Source organism: Ranitomeya variabilis, chromosome 2 (genome assembly GCF_051348905.1).
Source record: "Ranitomeya variabilis isolate aRanVar5 chromosome 2, aRanVar5.hap1, whole genome shotgun sequence".
In the NCBI taxonomy this organism is placed as follows: Eukaryota; Metazoa; Chordata; class Amphibia; order Anura; family Dendrobatidae; genus Ranitomeya; species Ranitomeya variabilis.
The window spans coordinates 430,537,636-430,552,585 of NC_135233.1; the positions used below are offsets into that span (position 1 = coordinate 430,537,636).

The 14,950-nt window shown below is 40.8% G+C and overlaps 1 protein-coding gene across 6 annotated transcripts in view; it reads right to left on the minus strand.

Moving 5' to 3' along the window:
* The window catches only part of SHANK2 (SH3 and multiple ankyrin repeat domains 2), a 672,686-nt gene that overhangs the window by 534,601 nt on the left and 123,135 nt on the right, over window positions 1-14,950 (minus strand). For all 6 annotated transcript variants that reach the window (XM_077286975.1, XM_077286974.1, XM_077286973.1 and 3 more), the window contains one exon: window positions 4,117-4,342. In XM_077286975.1, the coding sequence (XP_077143090.1) occupies window positions 4,117-4,329 (213 nt within the window). In that variant the 5' untranslated portion in view covers window positions 4,330-4,342. The remainder of the gene's footprint in view (window positions 1-4,116; window positions 4,343-14,950) is intronic.

Genomic DNA, 14,950 nt, shown 5'->3' on the forward strand with positions numbered 1-14,950 from the left:
GGAGATAGAGCGGGCGTTCAATGGTATGAGCCGTGGTCCATGCAGTCTTGCTAAAGACAGCCAGGCCAGCGGACGAGAGCACCCACTGACCCCGTTTCTCCTCATACGGATTTTACAGCAGAAAATTGCAGGTAAAATCCGCAGCTAATCAACCACATGTAAACTATCATGAATGTATAACGCCAAAAAGCCTGTATTAGTCTTCCTTCACACACATGATATTTATTCAGCGTTTTAAATTTCTGTACTAAAAAGAAGTTCTAAAGTTTTTTTGTGGCCTTTTTATTATTTTGTATCAAGTAACACATGCAATTTTTCTGTCATTTTTAGCATAAAGAAGCATATGGAGAAAAGAAAAACAACTATAAATCCAGAGCATTCTGCATTGCAAAAAAACCAAAACAATAAAAGTAGACCTTTCAACAATTAAAAAAAAAACTGAATGCGGCCCAAGGTGAAGTTCACAAGGAGATTTTTTTACAGAGTATTTGGAATGGAGCCACTCCAAAATCCTTGTTAGAAAAACAAAACGCTTGGAGATCTCGTCCTATAAATTGGAATATAATTTGCTGTTCGCATGAGGGTTTTGAGATTTTTTTTGCCGAAGAAGTTTTTAAAAATGTCTGGTGGGGAAAAAAAAAGTACGATACATGTCACTTCTTTGTTACAGCTTCTGAGGCCTGTCCCACACGTCCAGATAATTCCAGTACCGGAAAAATCGGTACCGGAGTTATCCGTGTCCGTGTGTCCATGAGCTCACGTGGCACATCAGTGTGGCACACGTGCGGCAGCCGTGTGCCGTTCGTGTGCCGACTGGGTACCACACGGACCGTGCAGGACACAGCGCTACAGTAAGCGCTGTCCCCTGCTTTGGGTGCTGAAGCTGCCATTCATTTCTTCTCTCCAGCAGCGTTCACTGGAGAGAAGAAATGAAAAATCATTGTATTTTGTTTTTTTTTGCTGTAGAAATAAAGATCTTTGTTTCCCCCCCCCTCCCACCCCCTGTGCGCCCAACCGCTGGAAAGAAAATACTCACCCGGCTCCCTCGAAGCGTCCTCTCCGCGCCGCAGCTTCTCCTGTATGAGCGGTCACGAGGTGCCGCTCATTACAGTCATTAATATGCGGCTCCACCTCCCACGGTGGGGGGACAGCGCTTACTGTAGCGCTGTCTCCTGCACGGCACACGGACTGCACACGGACAGCATCTGTGTGCGGTACGTGTTTTACACGGACCCATTGACTTTAATGGATCCGTGTGATCCGTGCGCTCCCACGAACACTGACATGTCTCCGTGTTTTGCACGTGGACACACGGTCCGCGAAAACACGCTGACATGTGCAGAGACACATTGATTTTAATGTGTCTATGTGTGTCAGTGTCTCCGGTATATGAGAAAACTGACACCTCACGTACCGGAATCACTGACGTGTGAAACCGGCCTAAGGAATCTGCTCCAAACTAAGCTCTGTCCATCAAAAGGCTACAAAAAAACATCGGCTTTGTTCACAATGTGCTTTTTTATGTGGATTTCAAAGAGAACCGGCCTCACAATCCACATCAAAAATTTTGTGTGACCATACTCTTAAGTCGATTTATACATGGAGTTTTTGTGGCTGTCAATTCCAATGAGTTTTTCAAACGGAAACAACAGTTTCAAAACCTGCACCTTTATTTTTTCTTAAGTTTTGGGAGTTTTTCTTTCTCTAAAGAAACATTGAAGAGGTTTTTTCTTTCTGAAGAGATTTTTTCAGCATTTGATTGGACAATGCTTAGCTTGAAGCGGATTCCTTTCAAGGAGGCTATATGCACACGTTGCGGATTACACTGTGGACTTTTCTGTGCAGATTCTGCATTTCTTGGCAGAAATCGCAGGTCAAAATCTGCCCTTTTTTTGCAGATTTCGTGTGGGTTTTTTTGTGGATTTTGTGTGGGTTTTTTTGCGGATTTGCTGCGGATTCTGTGCGGATTTCATATGCTTTTTTTACCCCTGCGGATTTCTATTATGGAATGGATGCAGAAACACTGCAGATCAGCACAAAGAATTGACATAGTCCTTTTTTTGAATCTGCTGCATTTTCCGTGCTGATTTTCCGCACCATTAGCACAGCATATTTTTCTTCCATTGATTTCCATTGTACTGTAAATCACTTGTGGATCTGTAGCGTTTCTGCGCAGGAAAAAAAACGCGGATCCGCAACGTGTGCACAAACCCTGAAGGCGATTTAACCCCTTAGTGAAGGGGTCAAATTTTTGAAATCTGACCAATGTCCCTTTATGTCGTAATAACTCTGGAACGCTTCAACAAATCCCAATGATTTTACGATGTTTTTTCATGGCACATTGTAATTTATGATAATGGAAAATTTAGGTCGATATGTTTTGTGTTTATTTATTAAAAAAAAAAATCTGAAATTTGAAGAAGAAAAAAGGGAAAAAATTAGCAATTTTCATACTTTGAATGATTATCCCTTTAAGGGCTTGTTTCCACTTGCGAGAATAACGTCCGTGTCTCGCATGTGGAAACCAAGCTCTGGTGCCGGCACTCCAGAGCGGAGCGTGCGGCCGCATAGGAATACATGGAGCTGCACGCTCCGCTCCTAAGTGCCTGCACCAGAGCTTGGTTTCCACATGTGAGACACGGACGTGTTTCTCGCAAATGGAAACAAGCCCTAATCCAGATAGTCATACCACAGAAAAACATTAACAACATTTCCCACATGTCTGCTTTACATCGGCACCATTTGTAAAATGTTATTTTATTTTGTTAGCATTTTAGGAGGTTTAAAATTGTATCAGTAATTTTTAATTTTTTCAAGGAAATGTAAAAAAAACGTATATTTTTGAAGGACCTATTCAGGTTTGAAGTTCTATATATTGGAAAACCTCCAAAAGTTATAACATTTTAAAAACAACACCCTCTGACATATTGAAAACTGCTGTCATGAATGCAAAGTGACATAACAGGAATGAAAAAGTGTATTTTTACCACCAAAATGTCGCCAACTTCAGAACAGGTCGCTATAGCCGGCAGACTCTAAGGCCGCTATTTGGCCGTGAATTGTCATGGAAAACATCAGGACCACACAATCATGATCTCAGGGTGCCAATGGGGTTAAATAGGAAGCCCCCACACTGTGTTAACCATTTATATGATGTAATTACTATTGACAGCAGCATCTAAGGGTTAAACAGATTTGGACGGTGTCAACACTGATACAACAAGTTGTCAGCTATAGTGGACAGCCGAGAGCTGCTGGATTGTCACCTATATGGGGATGCTATTCTCTTATATCTTAGGTCACTAAAAAGGATGTTTTGGTGGCCATTAAGGGGTTAAAAACCTGAAGCAGGAAAGAAAGAATCTCACATAAGACGTAAAGTAGATTTCCTATAGAAATAAATTGGACATTACACAAAGTATTTTTGAAGCAGATCTGCTAAAAAAAAAAAAAAAAAATACAAAAAAACCTCTGCAAGAACATAGCCTCAGGGTATGTGTCCACGGTCAGTAAACGCTGCTTGTTTGACGCTGCGCAGAGCTGCAGCGTCAAACACGCAGCGTCCAGATGTTCCAGCATAGTGGAGGGGATTTTTTGAAATCCCGTGTCCACTATGCGTGGAAACCCGCACGCTGCGGGCCTGCGACTCCGGACATGCTGCGCGTCTTTTCAGACGCAGCGTCCCCGCAAGGCATAACACAGGGCCCTATGGGAGGGGGGCGATGATCCCGGATGTGTACAGTTAACACATCCGGCATCATCGCGTCCCAGAAGGGGGCGGGGCTTAGCGCCGAGCGGCTTCGCCGCTCCGGCGATACCGCCGGCCATCCTGATCGTGGACACGCAGCCTCATGGTATATTAAGACTTAGCCGTCCTATTGTGGTTTATTGCTGCATCTACAGCAAAATGCACAAAAATCTACAGAAATATATTGTATTGCCATAAACCAACCCATTTACATTCCATTTACAAATCCACATGGACACAGTTTATAGGATGAATAAGATGCTTTTAGTCACTTCTCACCTTAAAAAGTGACTAAAAGCAGCTGCTTTTATCTAGCTAAATCCAAAACGTTTCCCAATAAAATATGACCTTTCCAAAGTAGGACTCACCGTTTGCTGCAGATCAGGTATCACAATCCTGATGACCATGGTGTTGGTCTGAATATCCTCCAGCCGGCTTGTTGGTCGCTCGGCTGTGGCCCTGATGGTGTCGTAGATCGTCTCCTCCTTGGAGCTGTCTGATTCAGACTCCATTGAGTCTGAAAAGCTCTGCGCCATTTCATCTTCACTGGAAGTAGGACTGCGTGGCATATTCAGCGTCATTTACCGTGAAGAGCTGCATAGAAAATAAGATAAAAATAAAATGTTTTAGATTGCTGTGGTCTTTACAGCCATTTTCATAAACCCAAAACTTTAGACAAGATAGCGAGGTTAAGTGTGAAACACTCAATTATAAAAGGTCATTATTGTGTGATTGTGCTTAGGCTGTACCGTATTCATACTTTGTAGTTTTGCGGAGCAGAAAAATTATGCAGTTTTGTAAAACTTCACTGTTGGAGTCATGCATATAGGACAGGTCTGTAGGGGGAATGTCACAGGCTTACTGCAACAGAGAGGGGCCAGAAGGCCACAGCGTCTGATTTCTCCTACTCCTGCATGGATTAGAAGCACTTCACCTTCTTATTAAACGGTGTAAATTTTGTTTGGCAGTGCAGGGGTTAATCTGCTTTGTTGAGAGCTCCTGGAGTATTAAGGCTCTCAGCTGTGCACGGTTATCCACTCCCATCTCCTATATAAACTAGGCCCTGGCTAGCACTCATTGTCAGGTCTAGCTTTTGCTGCATGGCTGGAGGTTGCTGTTGGATATTGCTTGGTTTTGACTGGGTGATCATTTTCTTTCTTCTCCTACTTTGGTTTAAACCAATCCTCCACTCCCAGATGCCTTCCTCTGTTATATGTGTGAGAATATTTGTATGCTTGGTATTTTTCGTTATCCCTGTTCATATTGCCTTGTTAGTCTGTATTACAGGAGGTGACACACAGACCGCACAATCAGCTTACATTACTGTAAGGAACATATGAATCTCCCATCCAGTCTATATTACCGGGAGAAAGAAACAGAGTTTACATCCAGCCTATATTACTGGGAGGGAGACACAGACATCACATCCAACCTATGTTACATGGAGACGCATATAGCGCTCATATCCAATTTGTATAACTGTTTCTCACAGAACTCCATCCAGAACTAAGGTTCTCACAGACCTCTATCCAGACTATAAAATTGGGGGGGGAGACATTTCACATCCAGCCTATATTACTGAGGGGAAGACAATCAGATGCCACATCCAGCCCATATTCTTGTGAGAGACACGCAGACCTTATAAACAGCCTATATTACTGGGAGAGACACTCCACCTTAAGAGAAAAATCTGAAACTTGGATCAAACAGCAAAATTCATAATCAAGGGGTCTGAGAATTATTGAAGGTAACTGAAACTTAGTACAATTCTTTTATCTAAAAGTAACCAATAGTAATGGTAAGAATCTGTAAGTGCATAACATCTAAATCCCAATGAATCCTCTATCAAATCCTCATTAGCAGGTTGCCCCTTTAGTGTTTCAAACCGTTTAATTTCAGAACTTTCCGTTCGGCTCAGTTGCAGCTTTGCGCTGGTGCCCCACAACTTGAAGCCGAGCCTCCAGTAAGAATGAATGATTATAGATGTGCGCTCAGGGAACTGTCTAGATGCAAAATGTACTTTGTGCTAATTTTACCTTTCAAAAAATCACGTGTTATTAAAATGACTGAACCTTTGAAGGGGAAGCTGCGAGATGCCCTGTTCTGCAGTTCTGTCTTCCTTTAAAGTCTTCATAAACCTGCAGCGTGTCTAAGCTCCCAGAGGATCGTGAATCAAAGGTAGGCTTGAATACCTGTTTAACTTAACTCCGCACACATCACTGCTATCAATCAGAAACTGTGAATTAAAGAGGCGACAGCATTCTTTTCTAATAAGTGGCCCCTTATAAACATAATCTTTACAAATCTGAGGCTTGAGTGCCTGCGGAAAAGCATGGTGGGCACCAAGGGGCCCCAGCCAGACTGCGGTAATTAATAAACAAGGGTATTTTTAATTTCTGTGATATGGAGAATGGACAAGTCTATTCCATCCACTGTAATTCCTAATAAAATTTTCAAAATTAAATCTAAGCAAAAGAAGAAAAAAAAAAGGCCCAAAAAACCTTCATTTTTTGGAACTAGTTTAGCTTGAAATATACCGTATGTGCAAAATCAGCTATTTTTATTTCCCCAGTGCAGCGGGAATATTGCACAATATTCTGCTTGCTATACAGCATATGTTAGAATTAACATTTTTGGAAAGATTAACATTGAAACGTGATCAGAAAGAGAAACGTCTGACAATACAAATAACGGAGGCTGCTATTACCACATTGTTAAAGTGGCCCTGACATCTACTGCGGCATTTCTATTCTATGCATTAAGTGGAGACACTGGTTTTCTCGGCACAGCAGCGTTTACATTCATTCATGCCAGGAATTGGTGTGAATTATAGCTATGAGCCGGATTTCATTTTTAGGGTACCGTAAGTTCACACAGGTCGTTTTTGCTGCTTTTTTTTCTGCAGCAAAACCTGATCTTCTTGGCAGGAAAGAAGCTGCGTCAAAAATGCATGTTTAGGTGCGTTTTTTGTTGCGGGTTTTTTCTCTTTGTCCATACTAATGTCCTTGAATTTTCAGCAGCAAAAACGCAGCAAATAATAATACCTGCGTTTTTGCTGCGTTTTTTCAACACCCATTCAAGTCAGTGGATGAAAAACGCTGAAAAAATGCAGCAAAAACGCTGAAAGAAGTGACATGCTCTATGTCCAAAAAAACGCAGCAAAGCACAAAATACTGATCACATAAAAACCCAATGTGTGTGTATGAGATTTCTGAAATCTCATAGGCTTTGCTGGTACTGTAAAAAGCAGCTGAAAATTAGCTTAAAAAAACGCAGCAAAAATACGCAGCAAAAACACCCTGTGTGAACGTACCCTAAATGTAAAGAATAAAAAAAGCATAGCCCGCATTGCTGTGTCTGAACAAGACAGATTTTCCGTTTTTATGCTTTTGCTTTTTCCACGCTTTCTTCCAATAGCCATAACTTGTTAATTTTTCAGTCAGCATAGACATATGAGGGCTTGTATTTGTGATCTGCCATTTTTATTGATATAATTTTGGAGTAGATACGGCATTTGATCATTGCTTTTTTTTTCGTGGAGTAGCATCAACAACAAAAAATCCAATTCTGGCGTTTCGATGTTCTCTCCCCTAACAGCTTAAAAATTTGGTCACTTTGTTTTATATTTTGAAAGATCGCATTTTTAGGGACCTAACAATACCATAGATGTGTATTTTTTATTATTATTTTTAAAAGAAAAAGTGGAGATTTGAATTTTTAGATCATTTTTAAAAAAAATTTCCATTATTTGATAATCCTGTTGTAGGACTTTAACCTTTGAGCGTCTGTTTGCTACGATACACTGCAATACTACAGTATAGCAATATGTAGTGGAAAGTTCAGTTTTTTAAACCACAAAAATAGTGAAAAAACTATACAAGTTTGGTATCGCCGTAATTGTACTGACCTGGAGAATCAAGTTGCCACGTCATTTTCAATGTACAAAAGAAAATCATGAAAAATAAAACCTAGGTCAAACTGTGGTTTATTCACCATACTTGGCTTTATTTTCACGTTTTAAAATACATTATATAGTAAAGTTAATGTGGCATTCAAAACTACAACTCGTTGCGCGAAAATACAAGCCCTCAAAGTTATGACTCTTGCAAGAATGGAAAAAAAAATTTTAAACGCAAAATCTAAACCTGGCATTTGCAGAGTAATTATGACTCCAGGTTTTTGCTATACAAGCTTTATCTGTACAAATCTGTCAGTAACCTCTGCACAAAATATGTCTACAATGTAAAAATCTCACGCCGTGAAGCATCCATGGAATCATTCTAGCAAGAGAATACGTCTTGGTCGCACTTGTCTGCACACAGATAACCAACCGAGTTCTATCCTCTGTGAATAGATCTTTATATGAAACTTGAGCAGTATAAAAAAAAAAATAACTTTTTATATCACAGATTACAAAGTGTTTCAAATATATGGAGTAGAAACAGTGTTCCAGTTTGGCTACCGTGTGACCATGTTTTTTTTCAAATAAATATTGGTTTTCAAGCAAAGATAAATCAGTGAAACATTATTTCTTAAAGGACATTTTAGTATGCATGAGATACATTAAAAAGAAAACATCGAATTTTCTTGAACTGTTAAATGCAAAAAAAAACAAAACTGTGTTTACACTACGTGTGAACATGGCCTAAGGGCTCGCTCCCACTTGGATGAATTCAATACGATTAAAAATCAGAGTGCATTCGTACCAATTTAATCCCATGCTTGTGTAGCGTTTTTTTTTTCCTGCTCTGATCGGATCGTGATCATTAGCAGAAACAGCTTTGCTTCTCCAGTGTCAGAGGAACCTCTGGGGACTGAAGGTGACCAAATCCAGCTTGTAAGCGCTGAGCTATATGCCTAGAAGATTGCAGCAGAGGCTGATAACCTATGTCACAAGGACAGCAAGTAATTTGCAAAGTTGCCTTTTTTGCAAGCACTTTGCAATTTTACTGATTTACCACGTTGAGACAACCTTTTTACTTAGAGAAGCCCTGAGGAAAGAATGCCATTTACTATTGAAGTGCTTCTTTAAATACAAACTCAACATCCTAATCAACCAGGAGGATTCCTGTATAGTCTATAAAAAGGTATTTTAGAAAATAAGATCTATAAAATGGAAATCACCACATCATTCAGCCCTTCATAGGACGGATTATGATACCTGTTCCGTTGGTGAATGAGGACAGTGAGACGAGAATTCCTATTTTTTTTCCTTTTGTGAGTAAGTGTACAGATCCTTTCCGTATGATAAAGCTGAGGATGTAAAGACAGATACATGAATTGCTACCTGATTGCTGAGTAAGTGAAAACCTATTTAATGCCACAGACGTTGATTGGCCTTTGTCAGAACATTTGGTGAATGTTCCATACTTGAAAGACAACTATTCAAGTGCCGATCTGTGTGCTCTATAGGCTGTAACACAATCCGTCATTAGTCACTCAAAGCTTTTATGTAGAGCCAGGATTATGAGGAGATACACCATGCGGAGAAAAATATTGGTCCACGTAACTGAGTTCCAGTTTGTCATTCACTCCCTTTAGCATAGGTGTATAATATCCGGCCCCATTAGCCCCAGTGTATAACAACTGTCCCAATTACCCCAGTGTATAACATCCATCTCTATTGCCTCCGGTGTATAACATCAGGCCCCAGTGTATAACATCCGTCCCTATTGCCCTCGGTATATAACATCCGGTCCCATTATTCCCAGTGTGTAACATCAGGCCCCATTGCCCCCGGTGTATAACATCCGGTCCCATTGCCCTCAGTGTAACAAGTCCGTTCCTGATATTTCCTCCTCCTGAATCTTCCCCCATCACACGAGAGTGATATTACTGAGAAGTGGAAGGAACCACAGCAACTCAGCCACGAAGTGGAAACCCTGTAACGGTAAAGAGCTTGAGGCTGAGTGCGGAGGAGCAGAGGGCAGAAAAGTCACCACCGCTCTGCTGACCCCATAACAATAGAGTCCAGACCTCCTCTGGTATCAGTACAAACACTGCGCCCCTGCGTTGAGCTTCATGGCCGAGCAGCCGCATGCAGCCGTACATCGCCAAGCATCAGTTTGAGGAAGGCCCTTTCCTGTTCCCCATGACTGTGCCCAAAGCACAAGGCATCGTACTGTATATACAGAAATGGTAGGAGAAGTGTGGTGGAAGAACATGACAAGGGCGCACAGTGCTGGACTTCAACTATCCGACACCTTTGGGATGAACGTGACTGGAGATAGTGATCCCGATCCTCTCGTCCAACATCAAGATCTAACCCCACAAATGCTATTCTAGATGAAGAGACAAAAATTCAATAAACAGCTCCAAATCTTGTTGCAATCCTTCGTAGAAGAGCAGGAACCGTTATATCTGCAGAGGGGCTGACTACATATTAATATCTATGGATGTAGAACAGGAGGTCAGAAAAGCTCCCAGAGGTGTAGTGTACGTATATGAAGAACCTAAAGGCCCCTTGATCAACATTCTTGCGTATTACTGAAAGACTGCTAAATGTAAAGGGGCCATCCCACTTTATTATTGATGGTATTATATTGCTAGAATAATGCATCACTTTAGTAACTTTTACCTCTATGGCTGCTTGTGATTCCTCGTCCATAGCTTCTAATATGGTCTCTCTGCAGATGTAACAATTCGCAATTGTTTTTTAGTTTTCAATAAGAGAAATTCACTGATGAAACACTGAAGGTAAAAACGGACAACCTGACCAAACACTGATGAAAATTGGTCCTTTTATTTTCCCATGCATAAATAAAATGAATATCTGAATGAGGCCTAAGAGTTTCTGAAGAATTATTCTGATAAAAAGGATCAGAGAAGGACGTAAAGAATCGCATGGATGAAGAGACGTTGCACAGTTAAGAAAATTGCATCTAATAATAATCTTTATTTTTATATAGCGCTAACATATTCCGCAGCGCTTTACAGTTTTCACACATTACACAGGTCAACAAAAAAAATTTTTTTTTCTGGTGTCCAAAATATTTTAATGAATTTGGGGTATTTTTGGGGTGCTGATTCTGAATATGCTATCAGTTTTGCCAGATTGGCTCAAGTTTTTGACATTTTTGGTATCTTATTTATAGCACTTGTTGGTAAATGCGACGCATCATCTCATTAATTTCTTTGGATTAGTACTTGAACTGAGCAGTTTTCAATATAGTTTTGTGTTAATTAGTGTTCTAAAAGTTTGTTCATAGCTTGATTTTTGCACTAACTTTATGTTGTTGTCTGTTTTCCAGTGAAAAGCATGAACTCATCAAGAAGTAGTTGTCTTAACGATCCAGACTCATTCTGTTACATTTGTGGTGAATACACACTGCCAAAACATAGAAGAAACATAACAGACTTCGTAAAAAAAAGTGTATTTTGCCTATTTTGGGGTTATGCTTGGGGACCAAGACAAGTTTTGGGCACCACACATAGTGTGCAAAGCATGTATCGAATTATTACGAAAATGGAGCAAAGGACAAAGAAAAAGCTTCAAATTTGGTGTTCCAATGGTGTGGAGAGAGCCAAAAAATCATCATGATGACTGTTATTTCTGTGCAGTGCAAGTGCAAGGATTCAATAAGCATAAGAAACGAAAATGGGAGTAACATGGAATCTGCAAGAAGGCCTGTCCCTCATTGTGAAGATGTGCCTGTACCTGTGTTTACCATAAATAACAGTCATCATGATGATTTTTTAGCTCTCTCCACACCATTGGAACACCAAATTTGAAGCTTTTTCTTTGTCCTTTGCTCCATTTTCGTAATAATTCGATACATGCTTTGCACACTATGTGTGGTGCCCAAAACTTGTCTTGGTCCCCAAGCATAACCCCAAAATAGGCAAAATACACTTTTTTTACAAAGTCTGTTATGTTTCTTCTATGTTTTGGCAGTGTGTATTCACCACAAATGTAACAGAATGAGTCTGGATCGTTAAGACAACTTCTTCTTGATGAGTTCATGCTTTTCACTGGAAAACAGACAACAACATAAAGTTAGTGCAAAAATCAAGCTATGAACAAACTTTTAGAACACTAATTAACACAAAACTATATTGAGAACTGCTCAGTTCAAGTACTAATCCAAAGAAATTAATGAGATGATGCGTCGCATTTACCAACAAGTGCTATAAATAAGATACCAAAAATCTCAAAAACTTGAGCCAATCTGGCAAAACTGATGACATATTCAGAATCAGCACCCCAAAAATACCCTAAATTCGATGAAATATCTTTGGCACCAAAAATGCTGTTGACCAGTGTTATCATCGCTGTCATCAATGGGGCTCACAATCTAAATTCCCTATCCCTTTGGAATGTGGGAGGAAACTGGAGTGCCCGGAGGAAACCCACGCAAACACAGAGAGAACATACAAACTCTTTGCAGATGCTGTCCTTGGTGGGGTTTGAACCCAGGACTCCAGCGCTGCAAGGCTGCAGTGCTATCCACTGAGCCACCGTGCTGCCCCGTGCTGCATCTAAATACAGCACTGGTGTCCAACTAATGTGTTTGAGCCGTTCCATGGATGGGTTAAAACAGCAGATGACCAGTTTGAGAGCCAATGAGATTTTACAAAATAAAACAAACAGAAAAACAAATCCAGAGAGCAAGACAGCCAAAAACTATACTGCTTACATAAGCATTGTGGTCCACCAAGTTCATTCTTTCATAGCACCAGTTTACCCAACGGTAGAAGGACAATGCACCATTCCACAAGGACCGTACAGTCATGAACTGGCTACAGGGACACGATAGCGAGTTCTCAATACTTTCCCGGCTTTCATAGTCCTCAGATCTTATCTCTGGGATGAGGTAGAGCGGGCTGTTTGAAGCATGTCAGTACCTCCATCAAACTTGTGTCTCATTAAGTCGTCATTCCTTATTATACTCTAATTTCTACAGTCTCTTAAGGCTATGTGCACACGTTGCGGATTAGCCTTAGGAATTTTTGGTACGGATTCTGCATGTCTTGGCAGAAAACGCAGCTGCGGATTTGTCGCTTTTTTTGTGCGGATTCGCAGTGTTTTTTGTGGATTTTCAGCAATTTTTACCCCTGCGGATTTCTATAATGGAATGGGTACAAAAACGCTGTAGATCCGCAAAAATAAGTGACATGCTCCTTCTTTTAATCCGCAGCGTTTCCGCACGGTATTTTCCGCACCATTAGCACAGCTTTTTTTTTTCATTGATTTACATTGTACTGTAAATCAATTGCGGATCTGCAGCGTTTCTGCACCTCAAAAAACGCTGGGGATCCGCAGAGAATCTGCAACGTGTGCACATAATAATAGTAATAAGAATCTTTATTTATATAGCGTCAACATATTCCGCAGCGCTTTACAGCTTAACAGTTTCAAACACAACAGTCATAAGTAACAACGTTAACAATAATTAAAGCACAATAAGACGACCCTGCTCGTGAGAGCTTACAATCTACATACCCTAAAACTTTTGCAAATCTGCTCTTTTTTCGTAGATGGCAACAATGAACAAGTACTACTTTGAAAATTGTGCAACCCTTCAAAATTATTAGACCCCAGAGACAGAGAGTGTGCAATGCTACACAGTACGGAATAGCCGCAACAGAAATCAGTCCTGGCTGCAAATTTCTTTTGTTACTATACTCATCAATTCACATAATATACAATGCACACTACAAATATCACGCTTATTTATACTATAGGATATTTCTCTGGCTAAATCTCAAGAAAGTCTCTGCACGACCCCAGCCATCACCTGAGGAGCCTGTGCATTTCATTACTTAGCCTTTCAATTACACACTCAGGGATGCACCAGTGACAATATTGTCTCATTGCTCGTGAGGGGATATGAGTTTTATTGAAGGCATATTAAATAATACCGCATTGATGTCAGAAATGCAGGTCTGGTCAGATCAGGATCATGTCCAGCTGTGGCCGCTATACAAAATACCCAATTCAGAAGGGATAAAAAAAGATCAGAACTATTCATTTCATGGAAGGATGGAATTTCTTCCTTGGTCACCCACCTGCAGCTACAGATGCAAAAAAGGGAGAAAGCAAACAGAATGCAAAGAAATCTTCACTTGTTGTATGTAGTCACCGCTCAACCATCGACTCAAATGCAAAACTATCCAAAATTCTCACAGTGGCTTACTATATACTCCGCACGGTAAATGAGACAAAACAAGATAACAAGAAGAGAAAATTCCCGCTGTATTGTGTGAAGTATGAGCTGGTGCACACTGTGCACGTAAGTAATGAAGTTATTCCATTCATGAGTACGCAGATTTCCTGAGGTGGCCATTTATACAGGGGCTACACTGCTGGGTGGGCTTTGTTTGGGCCCCATAGGGTAGATTCACTCTGAAGTGAGATGCACTAAATTGTAATATATTGGGGGCATCTTTGCCTGAACTTGTGCCAGATATTACAATCTACACCCGATGTGAGCCGGCTACATTTGTGCAACCATATGTGGCATTTCAGAGGAAACTTTAAATAAATTTGGTAAGACATTTTGGGGTTCTGATCGCTGCTGCTTAAGGCTATGTGCACACGTTCAGGATTTCTTGCAGAAATTTCCTGAGCAAAACTGGACATTTTCTGCAAGAAATCCGCATGCGGTTTTTTTGCGTTTTTTTTCCGGAGATTTCCCAATGCAATGATATAGTGGGAAATCTACAAAAAATCCGCAAAAATAATGAACATGCTGCGTTTTTTACCGCGATGCATTTTTTTCGCAGAAAAAAAACGCATCATGTGCACAAAAATTGCGGAATGCATTCTAAATGATGGGATGCATAATGTATGTGTTTTTTATGTGCTTTTATAGCGAAAAAAAAACGCAACGTGTGCACACAGCCTAAATCTTTGCCCTTTTCTCACTGCTTTAAAGGGAACCTGTCACCCCGTTTTTTCCGTATGAGATAAAAATACCGTTAAATAGGGCCTGAGCTGTGCATTACAATAGTGTATTTTGTGGACCCCGATTCCCCACCTATGCTGCCGAAATACGTTACCAAAGTCGCCGTTTTCGCCTGTCAATCAGGCTGGTCTGGTCAAATGGGCGTGGTGACATCGCTGTTTCTTCCCCCAGATCTTGCTTAGTTTTCCGTTGGTGGCGTAGTGGTTTGCGCATGCCCAAGTCCCGAATCCACTGCACAGGGGAGGGAAAAGAGCGCGATCTGTGCTATTCCCCTGGTGATCGGTGGGGGCGGCCA